This window comes from Rhinoderma darwinii, chromosome 5 (assembly GCF_050947455.1).
Source record: "Rhinoderma darwinii isolate aRhiDar2 chromosome 5, aRhiDar2.hap1, whole genome shotgun sequence".
Classification (NCBI taxonomy): Eukaryota; Metazoa; Chordata; class Amphibia; order Anura; family Rhinodermatidae; genus Rhinoderma; species Rhinoderma darwinii.
In genome coordinates, this window is record NC_134691.1 from 289,046,797 (window position 1) to 289,059,214 (window position 12,418).

At 39.9% G+C, this 12,418-nt stretch overlaps 1 protein-coding gene across 1 annotated transcript; it reads left to right on the forward strand.

The window, feature by feature from the left end:
* The first annotated feature begins 8,138 nt into the window (after positions 1 to 8,138).
* HOXA1 (homeobox A1) lies at positions 8,139 to 9,391 on the forward strand. Its single transcript, XM_075828644.1, has 2 exons — positions 8,139 to 8,745; positions 9,026 to 9,391. The coding sequence occupies exons 1-2, from the start codon at positions 8,139 to 8,141 to the stop codon at positions 9,373 to 9,375; spliced, it is 957 nt and encodes a 318-aa protein (XP_075684759.1). The 3' UTR covers positions 9,376 to 9,391.
* Positions 9,392 to 12,418: the final 3,027 nt, after the last annotated feature.

The following is a 12,418-nucleotide window of genomic DNA, read 5'->3' on the forward strand; positions in this document are numbered from 1 at the left end:
GGAAAATCCTGCAGGTGCGCTGCAGAGGGGGCCCATAATGTATTGTATTGTTCTGTCTGTGTTTGCGAGGGAGAGAGGGGGCCCGTAATGTATTGTATTGTTCTGCCTGTGTTTGCGGTGGAGAGGGGGGCCATTAAATTACAGCCCCCCCTCTCTCCACCGCAAATTGCACAATACAATACATTACAAACTGTGGGTCGCGACTTCCAGGGGCGTTGTGTGAAGACCTCCGGTGGGTCGCGAGTCATTTACTGAGGTCCCGGTTCCATTCAATGCTAGAGCAGGGAGCTGACGGCTCCTTGCTCCAACATTCACTGTGCCCTGAGCGGCTCGATGCAGACAGGTGCGATGTCGTGACGTCATCGTGCTAGTCTGCGCCGAGTCACTCATAGCACAGACCAAAGGAGGAGAAGGATCCTCCACCCGGCGTGGGAACAGGGATAGATAAGTCATTTTATTAATTTTCCATTATGCACATATAGCTGCATTATACTGTATGGGGGGCTGATATGGCGAGGGGGCCATTATACTGTATGGGGGGAACTATACTGGGGGGGCTGATATGGGGGGCATTATACTGTATTTGGGGCTGATATGGGGGGGGCATTATACTGTATGAGGGGCTGATATGGGAGGCATTATGCTGTATGTGGGCTGATACAGGGGGCATTATACTGTATGGGGAGCTGATATGGGGGCATTATACTGTATGGGGAGCTGATATGGGGGGCATTGTACTGTATGGGGAGCTGATATGGGGGCATTATACTGTAGGGGTAGCTGATATGGGGGGGCATTATACCATGGGGACTGATATGGGTAGCATTATACTGTGTGGGGGCAGCTATGGGGGGCATTTTACTATACGGAGGCAGCTATGAGGAGCATTAAACTGTATGGGGGCATTATACTGTGTGGAGGCAGCTATGGGGGCATTATACTTTGTGGGGGCATTATACTGTGTGGAGGCAGCTATGGGGGCATTATACTGTGTGGAGGCAGCTATGGGGGCATTATACTGTGTGGATGCAGCTATGGGGGAATTATACTCTGGGGGCAGCTATGAGAGCATTATATTGTGTGGGGGCAGCTATGGGGGCATTATACTGTGTGGGGGCATTATACTGTGGAGGAAGCTATGGGGAGCATTATACTGTGGCAACATCCATGGGGGCTGTTGGGAAGGCGGCTGGGCATAGGCACACGCAGGGTCTGGTGGTGTTGGGGAGGGGTAGGGGGCCCAAGCTGAATTCTTGCACCAGGGCCCATGAGCCTTTAGCTACGCCCCTGGTTATGGTAGCTGCAGCTTGTATTTTAATACCAGAGATTCACTCTCTGTTCCTCACTCATGCTCTGTTCATATGGGTCGCTCATGAGCCTCAGAGCCTTCTTAGTTCGAACCTGTGCACAGTTTGGACTTTAAATGCTAAAGGAATTTTAAGGGTTCATGCACATGGCAATATTGTTTGCATAAACCATATACAGTGGCACACTGAGTGGCTAGGGGCATTGGCATATCCTCTGTGTGCTGCTATGTGGTGCCTTCCTGAGACAAAGTATTCTGTATCTCTGTAACAAGGCAGTTGATGTTGTTTCTGCATATGGAACAGAGGCACATATAAATGATACTGGTTTGTTTGGGCATGGCCTTAATGGTCCCTAACCTTTGAACAAACTTTGCATTAATCAATAGTACAAGCAAATATAACAATTAGAGAATTAGAGAAAAATTCAACTTTTCCACTTATGAGCCACTTCTCTCTCTCCCCTGTCTCTTGCACTGATCATTCACTCGCAACTCACAGCTAAAAGATGGATTATCAGCTCACTGAGGGATTAGGTTACATGCTGTCTATAGAAGTCTACGGAGAGGAAAGGGAGCGGGCTACTGGAGGGAGACAGAGTCAGAGAAGCACTGAGACGCTGCTTCAGTTTCTAGTAAGTGTTTGATTTCACGCCAGTGCTGGATTCTCAGCTACACTGCTCATTACTGCTGTATAATCTCCTCCATGCTCCTGCAACTTTTCTATCTATCTATCTATCTATCTATCTATCTATCTATCTATCTATCTATCTATCTATCTATCTATCTATCTATCTATCTATCTATCTATCTATCTATCTATCTATCTATCTATCTATCTATCTATCTCTCCAATTATGCAGCTATATTTAGTGGATTTTGCCTGTAAGAAACACAAAAGAAGGCATTTACCTTGCTATATGAAGCATAAACAGGGCAGATGGTGAACTTTCATTCATTTGCATGCTGTAGAAGGATGGAGGGCAAGATTTCTCTAAATCGTTTTTTATCGGGATATACTGGTCTACACACACACACACACACGCACACACGCACGCACGCACGCACGCACGCACGCACGTGAGATTCATCTTTATATGGAATTATAAGAAGCACATTACAGCATTAAGGTTTCTACAGAAAATATCTCTATCTATCTATCTATCTATCTATCTATCTATCTATCTATCTATCTATCTATCTATCTATCTATCTATCTATCTATCTATCATCTATCTATCTATCTATCTATCTATCTATCTATCTATCTATCTATCTATCTATCTATCTATCTATCTATCTATCTATCTATCTATCTATCTATCTATTTATCTATCTCATAACTAACTTCTATTGTCTAGTTAACTGACGTTAACTGTTTTCTTCAGAGCTAGTGATTCAGATTACGTCGCCTTTTGCCAGCAGTTCTATAATGACAAGTGATATAATGAGTTGTGTCAATCTTTATACATATATAAATATGACGTAGTATGTGTTTCGTAAAAAAAATACACACACCAAATGATGGCAAAATTCAGATATAGTGGATAGATATTTGACCTGCACAACGTTTCTATCTAACCATCCATCCCTGAATCCGTCTACCTTTAATCTATCTCATATGCATCCAATATAATTGTATTAAAATAAAATACGTATATCTATCCATATATCTATATATATATATCTATATATATATATATATATATATATATATATATATATATATATATATATATATAATTCTTCATTTGCATGCCATGCCCCCTATTTGCATGCTACGCCATTGAATTAATATTTATCCCCTGAGCCTGCTGTATACTACTGTATATACTATACCCCCTGACACTGCACCCACACAATACAATGCCCCATGGCTGCCCCCACACATTATAATGCCCCTATAACTGCCTCCAGACAGTATAATGCCCCTATAGTTGCCCTACAGAATATAATGCCTCTCATAGCTGCCACCACACAGTATAATGCCCCCCATAACTGTCGTCCACACAGTATAATGCCCCCATAACTGTCTTCCCCACAGTATTAAGCCCCCTTAACTGCCCTCCAGATAGTATAATGCCCCCATAGCTGCCCCTACATAGTATAATGCCCCTATAACTGACTTCCATGCAGTATAATGCCCCTATAGCTGCCCTCACACAGTATAAAGCCACCATACCTGACCCTATATATACACCCCATACACTAAAAAGTCCCACATAGATGCCCCCATGCTATATAATGCCCCCAATAATGTCTGATAAAATAATAATATACATACTCACCTAACCCTGTTCTAATGATGAGTGGGGGAGATCCCTATGCTCCTCTGGTCTGTGCGGCACGGCGCAGAGAGGCACGATGACATCACTGCCTCACATCCAGCGAGACATAGCGAATGCTAGGGCAAGTACCTTATGGTCCCCTGTTACACCATTAGTTTCAACTGTATATGCGTCATGAAGATGAAGATACAGTTTAAACTGGGAAAAATTATTGATTACACAGAAATTTGAAAGATAACGTCGATTAATTGCGTTGAATATCGATTTTGATTATTCTTCGATTAATTGCCCAGCCCAAATATATATATTATATATATGTCCGCCTACTAGCTCAAAGATAATTGAGAATTACAGATAGAGCCTGCAGAGGGGAAAACTGCTTGAAAAATGGCATGTACAAGTCATATAATGGCCAGAACAAGTGTTATTCCTCATGTACACACATATGATAGCTTTTTCTAAAAAGTCACCTAAAACAGCAGGCAGACTTTAAACAACTACACACCAAAATTGCAAAATGGATCATGATTATATGTGTCAGTTGTCCGAAAAGTATGCATGAACTTATACTTGAATAAATACAGAAATTATTTATTTACTTATTTATTTATTTATTTAATAAGGATATGTTCAAAAAAGTGTCTCTTCAGATATCTGGGAGGAACTCAAGGATCAATCCAATCTGTACTCCACTGACTCCAAGATGTGCAATCAATTGTTAAATACTCCGTGTAAAATAACAAATTAACCAACTTTAATAATAATCTTGAATAAAAATGTCCTACCATTTTGTTCCCAGAGATGCTATGCAAACCTATATATCTCCATGGTTACAGACTACAAATAAACACTGTGGGGGAGGGGGGGGGGGCGTTTAAAAAGTTGCACACGGTTCAAACGTATCAAAAGTTTTGACTTTTGGACTGTTTCCGTGGCTCTCCACACGGTTTGAAATAAGTGGGTGGGGCTTAGCAGAGGGGGCGGTACCACCGGCTACATAAAGCATTTACTATAATTTACGCTAAAAATCAGCATTTTTCAGACGTTTTTGCTATAGATTTCTCTATAGGACCTCAAAAACGAAATTAAAAAAGCATGTACAAAATAACGCTAAATGAAAAAACGCCACAAGAAAACGCCACTAAAAATTCCATAAACAATGCATGCTTCATTGAAAACTGCATTTTTAGAAGTGTTTTTTAAAGCAGTTTTATTTGCCAGAACATTTCTGTGTGAAGGAGGCCTAAAGGACACAAACAACTTTTCCCTATATGTTCGGAAAAGTGGGCAGGGTAAACCTAATCTGCATACTGGTGTTGTCCAATAGGGTGGGCTATATTCCTGAACAGGCCTTCTCAGGCTCGCTTGCCGCTATGGTCCCATTCACATATATCTGACCCTCCTTAACAGTTTTCTGTTCGGTGGCTTTAGTTGAGACACTGAACGTCTCCCTGCACCAGTCAGAAAAATGTTGCATGCAGCGTTTTTCTGGTTGGCTATGTCCGGCTAGACATAGAAGATTTTCTTTGATGAAAAATGCATCCCTCATCCCAGCCGCTTGTCCCGTAGAAATAAATAGGATGCTTTATGATCGGTTATTTAGTATAGACATACCCTAAGTCAAATATGCCTTATAGAACAGGTACAAACTCTATGTCAGTTTTAATCTGTCATACATGAGCCTCATTTTCGACAAAGACTAAATACTTTAAAGTAAAAAAAAACAAAAACCCAAAAACAAAACACTAGTGTGACCCAAACCCGTAAACGGATGTATTTTTGAATCTGTTTACATCCCATAGAAACAAATCTGAGCTCTGCATACTTAAAACTGATCCATAAAAATATATCATTTTGCATCCATATATCCAAATATAATTTTTGGAACATGTTGCTTTACTGGACTAGTGGATGTTATGGATCCAATGAGAATTGTGAAGATGTCAGAGGCAATAAAATGATAATGAGATACTATGGTTTATCTCAACAGGTGACTGTAATTGTATTTATTGGCAGTTACCAATTCCATTGTTCCATTTAGTGTGAGGATCATCACTATAAGAGCTGATTAACCCTTTAGCTGCTTAATTACCAGATGATCTCAGGGTCATTCGAGGGTCACATGCAATAGACCCCTAATTATTAGATAATTAACTAATAAACATTGTGTGTATGAAGATAGTAAGAAAGGTGAATGACGCCTCCATGACTTACACAGGCTATATTACCATGGTGACAGAACAAGCAGAGTCAGGGCTACTGCCCCTGGAAAGGCAAAAAGTAAGGGAAAGGAGGGGGAGGAAAGACAAGGCAGGGAAGATAAGGGAGATAGATAATATAGAGTACACATAACACTGCTCTTGTCTCAAAAATATCAGCAAAGAGCTGGACAGGACCACACTGTCTGTAATACATAGAGAGAGTGACAGAAAGAAAGAAAGAAAGAAAGAAAGAAAGAAAGAAAGAAAGAAAGAAAGAAAGAAAGAAAGAAAGAAAGAAAGATAGCAGGGAGAGAGGCAAGGAGAGCTGATGGAGAGAAACATGGTGAGAAATAGGGAGAGAGAGATAGAGAAAGAGAGAGAAAGAAAGGTAAAAAGCAAGAGAGAGAGAGAGAGAAACAGAGAAACAGAGATAGAGATAGAGACAGAGAGCGAGAGAGAGAGAGAGAGAGAGAGAGAGAGAGAGAGAGAGATAGAGAAAGAGAGAGGGAGTTGTACACACAATCATTCAGTTTACTGAATTACACAATACATTCGAGTATACTGTACAATCATGCACAATACAGTTAGTAGTGTCCTGTACAATCATGCACAATGCAGCTTGTAGTATCCTGTACAATCATTCACAATGCAGTTAGTAGTATCCTGTACAATCATGCACAATGCAGTTAGTAGTATCCTGTACAATCATGCACAATGCAGTTTGTAGTATCCTGTACAATCATGCACAATGCAGTTAGTGGTATCCTGTGCAATAATTTACAATGCAGTTAGTAGTATCCTGTACAATCATTCACAATGCAGTTAGTAGTATCCTGTACAATCATGCACAATGCAGTTAGTAGTATCTTGTGCAATCATTTACAATGCAGTTAGTAGTATCATGTACAATCATGCACAATGCAGCTAGTAGTATCCTGTACAATCATGCACAATGCAGCTAGTAGTATCCTGTACAATCATTCACAATGCAGTTAGTGGTATCCTGTGCATCCATGCACAATGCAGTTAGTAGTATCCTGTACAATCATGCACAATGCAGTTAGTAGTATCCTGTACAATCATGCACAATGCAGTTAGTGGTATCCTGTACAATCATGCACAATGCAGTTTGTAGTATCCTGTACAATCATTCACAATGCAGTTAGTGGTATCCTGTGCAATCATTTACAATGCAGTTAGTAGTATCCTGTACAATCATGCACAATGCAGCTAGTAGTATCCTGTACAATCATGCACAATGCAGTTAGTAGGATCCTGTACATGCACATCGCAGCCTGGAGGACGTGTATATGACTTGTGTATACTATATATGCATGCTACAGCGGTATTCTTTCTTGTGGATCTCACTTGATGCATAAAACCAATCTGCTATCATGTATCCAATCATTATAGGTATATAATATACCGTAGTGTACAATAATATATAGAATACACACATCATAATTATGCTCTTTGGCAAAACATCTTGTATTGCATATATAACATGAGACAGAATACAAGACTATCACTTACCTGAGAAATGCCGGTTTCATGGCTCCATGTAGTCTGGTCGGTATGTGCTGTGTGTGGACGCTGCTGGCCGGTCTGTGTTGTGTGTGGTCGCTGATCTCCTGGACGGTACGTGTGGACGCTGATCTTCTGGCCGGTGTGTGCTCTGTGTGTGGACGCTGATCTCCTGACCGGTGTGTGCTCTGTGTTTGGACGCTGATCTCCTGGCCGGTGTGTGCTCTGTGTGTGGACGCTGATCTCCTGGTGTGTGAACGCTGATCTCCTGGCCGGTGTGTGCTATGTGTGTGGACGCTGATTTCTTGACTGGTGTGTGCTCTGTGTGTGGACGCGATCTCCTGGTGTGTGAACGCTGATCTCCTGGCCGGTGTGTGCTGTGTGAACGCTGATCTCCTGGCCGGTGTGTGCTCTGTGTGTGGACGCTGATCTGCTGGCCGGTTTGTGCGCTGTGTGTGGACGCTGATCTCCTGGCCGGTGTGTGAACGCTGATCTCCTGGCCGGTGTCTGCTCTGTGTGTGGACGCTGATCTCCTGGCCGGTGTGTGAACGCTGATCTCCTGGCCGGTGTGTGCTCTGTGTGTAGACGCTGCATTACACAATGTGATAGATCAGCGCTTGCAATTTAAATGCCTGGGATAGAACGATCCATCACCGGGCTGTGCAGTGAAACTTTGTCAAGCTGTGCTGCTATTGGCTGACGCGATCATGTGACGCCACTTGACTGTACATTCATCTCGTGTACTGCTGCTGGCCCTATGGAGGAAGTGAGAAAGTTGGCACAATCTCCCTGGACTGTAAAGACACCATCAGTCAGTGATAGATGGACTATGCCACAATGAGCTCCTTCCTGGATTACCCCAGCTTGATGACCGGAGAGCCCAGAGCCTTCCACCCTGACCATGGACTTACAACTTTTCAGTCCTGCGCAGTCAGTGCCAATAACTGCAACAACGATGATCGCTTTATGGTTGGAAGGGGGGTCCAAATAAGTTCTCATCACCATCATCATCCTCACCAACCTGGAGCCTTCCAGAGCCACAACAACCTGGGCATGTCATACTCCCACCCCAGCTGTGCTGCAGGCTATGGCATCCAGAACTTCAGTGCCAGCTATTCCCACTTCCCTGTAAACCAAGAGGCAGATGTCAGTACAGGGTTCCCCAGCACTGTATACGCTGGGAATATTGCTTCTACTGTTGTTCAGCACCATCAGCACCAGAGCTATGTGGACGGTACAGGGTCAGCTCACTACATCCACCACACCTATGGACCAGAGCAGCAGAACCTGTCCATTGCAGGTTACAATAATAACGTGAGCAGCCTCCATATCAACCACCAGGAAGTGTGCCGCTCACCTTCAGCTGAAGTGTCTCCTCCAACACAGACCTTTGACTGGATGAAAGTTAAACGAAACCCCCCTAAAACAGGTAACTTGTTCCACTATGGGGACAAATGAGTTGTCAGTAACATGTTACTACTGTCATATATGTCATACCTTGGCTTTGTATCTGCTGCACGATAAAGACTCCACCATCTTATTATATGGAAGGATTAGTAAGGCACTTTTTTTTAAATAATAATAATAATAATTATAATAAAAAAAAAAAAATAACAATATGAATAAACTGACCCATGTGATGCTAACAAGGGGTAAACATTTTTTTTTATTATGCCAACCCTTATATAATCTGTGCTTGCGTATTACAGGTAAAGCTGGAGAATATGGATATGCAGGTCAACCCAACACCGTCAGAACCAATTTTACCACTAAACAGCTCACAGAATTAGAGAAGGAATTCCATTTCAACAAATATCTGACCAGAGCCCGAAGGGTGGAGATAGCAGCTGCCTTACAACTTAATGAAACCCAGGTGAAAATCTGGTTTCAGAACAGAAGGATGAAACAGAAGAAAAGGGAGAAAGAGGGTCTTCTCCCCATATCTCCCTCAGCCAGCACAGGAAGTGATGAGAAGTCAGAGGAGATGTCAGATAAATCCAGTCCTTCACCCTGTGTCCCATCTCCTGCTTCTTCTACCTCAGATCACCTCAATTCTTAGAACTAAACTCTCAACTGCTGCCAAAGACTCTACAAGTTTGGTTCTATGTATGTGAAATGCCAGTTGGCATCAAACTTTCGTTTGCACAAAGTCTTCTCAAACCATTTGGCATTGTGAGCCAATGAATAAAATATGACTATTATCAGTATTGACATGTATTCAAATGAATACCAGGTATGAGCTCCTGGTCAAGTCACTGGCGTTATCTGTCTGTCTGCCTGCTTGGTGCCATCTGGGTACCAGAACCCTAAAAAGTAATGCACTATAGAAAAAACAAAGTTTACAAAATGGAAAGACTTATTAATTTAAATGTGTTTTCTTGTTTATGTGTCAGATTGTAAATATTTGCTGCAGAGATTTATCTAGGAGGCATTTTTTTTAATTAATTCTAATTATTAATAACAGACTTTTGTGACTTGGGGAGATTATCAGGAAAATAACGGCACACAATAAAGCTATTAACTGTATTCTTCCCCAAGTTTCCATGACTTGTGTCTGTACATGTATTTTGTTTATGAATCATTGTTTATCCTTCAATCGCTGTATATTGTCTCTGGCCAAATACTATGTATATGATGTGATTCCTGTATGAGTCTGTGCACGATGAATAATGATCGGCTCCATCCGATCTACACTGAGTTCTATCAGTTGCAATTTGTGATTAAATATATTTCGATAACGAAAAAGATGGTCATTGGATATGTGTAATATTCGGGGTACAGGGTGAAAAATGAGAGGTACTGAAAACGAATAAAGTTCTTAAAGTGGAATAATTCTGTCTTATTCTTCAGGTCATCTCTATAACTACATAATTATTTGTATCGATGTTTATAGCAGCAACATTGTAGCAAGCCATTAACTAGAAACTAAAGAGAAGTCCTTAAAGTTGCAGAAAGTTTCTATTTGTACAGATTCTCTTCAAGTGACACCTTAAGGGAACATCTTGGGTCAAGAACTGGTGAACTTTCCACCTTAAGTTGAATGCTGACATGTGTAAACAGAGAAGACTGACAAAAATGTACAGCTTGTCTTCAGCCAGTCTTTCCTCACATCAAACCATATAAACATAAGGTCTCATATGGGTTCTTCATTTAAAGGGTCATTTCAACTGATCTTATATTACCAGTTCAATTCTAATACATGTATCTAGTCCTGCATTATTACATAAACGGAATGAATGATATTTAAGTCAAATTGGGATTCCTGTAGTAGTTACAATTTGAGGAATCCTGCAAATTTTGACTATGAAGTAACGAAACTTGTAGCTGCTGCTGCTGACTTCAAAGAGAACCTGGGTGCAGCTCCTTGTCCCCTTTTCAGATCTCCTTTGTTTGTAGCAGTTAGGTTCTAGGTAAAGCAGATGTCTTTATTCTTTACTGTACTTTAATGTTTTAAACATCATTACCATAACAAAAAACTAGTTCCCCTATCTGAAATCATATCTAAAGGGAACATTTGTGCTTAGAAGACAACTTCAAAGGAGGCTATAATTTAACGTGTAAGGAGCTTTTCAGTGCATGGTAATGATGGCATGGCTTACCTTGTAAGTCCAGAATTCGAACATGGGAAAAAAACACAACACATCACAAAGAAAAAGGTCACAGAAAGGACGAACATTGTATTACATAACGGATTTCCTAAAGAGATTGGGTCAATCCATATTTAGTCGGATTGAATGGACTCTAATTTTCAGAACAAATCCTCCTGTAAAATCAACGATCGTGGTAAAACTTGTATGATCGTCAATAAATCTTAACTGTATAATAATAATAATAATAATAATAATAATAATAATAATAATAATAATAATAATAATAATAAAATAATTATAAGAATAATTAAAATACTAATAATCATCATCATCATCATCATCATCATCATCATCATCATCATCATCATCATCATTATAATCAGAATACATGCACATAATATGTTTTTGGTTTTATTCGTTTTCACAAATGTTTTCATAATAAATTGTTGCAAAAAACAAACCAAACAGAAAACAAACAACAAAAGAAACTGAATAATAAATAGGATTAATTTATTTATTTACAGAAGTATATTAGTCCAAATTTTTTTTGTAAATGAACATAGTAAGAAAATGTTACATTGATAGAAAAAATTATATAATTTATGTAAATTTAAAATACTTTGTAGGGATTTTATGCAGTAGAGTTAATTTGAATAGTTAATTGAAAGCTATAATAATACACAATATATATATATATATATATATACATATATATATATATATATATATATATATATATATATATATATATATATATATATATAAAGTAACATTGAATTATATCCTGAAATGTATATTTTTTTTAGGAGTTTACTTTTGAAGCAATACAGAGACTTTGAGGTCTTCCTCTGGGGTATTCAGATTGAAACGAATCGATATTTACTTAGTCTAAAAGGCTTGTTGAAAAGGAATCTAACAACAAAATGTTTAGCTGGCTACCCCTGTTTAATCTCAGGTTCACACAAGGTTCAGCCACAAATGTATTCAGGGGCACGTCACATTATAGGGAATTCTAATGGTGTATCTGTCCATCAGCTACAGGCAGCAATTACACAGGGATCCTCATTAGCCATTGCCTGCTAATCATCATTCCACTATACACAATGTGCAGTGTTACTTTCTAATGATCTGCAACTACTACCCTGCCCTTGTAAGGAACTACAATCAGTGTCAGCAGATGACTTGTTATATAACCCTATATACTGTTTGATTTTAATATAAATAATACAGGTATAATCTGTACACAACGTTTATAACATCACAGTACAGAATGCCATTTATATAACTATAATCATTTTAATGCATTGCCCTCATTGTATGAAGACTCAGTGTAACACAGTGAATTGTAATAACTACCTTTCACAGAGTTTAAAGTACATAAACTATATTAACCACTAGCTATATGAAGTTTACTTTAAGGGTATGTGCACACACACTAATTACGTCCGTAATTGACGGACGTATTTCGGCCGCAAGTCCCGGACCGAACACAGTGCAGGGAGCCGGGCTCCT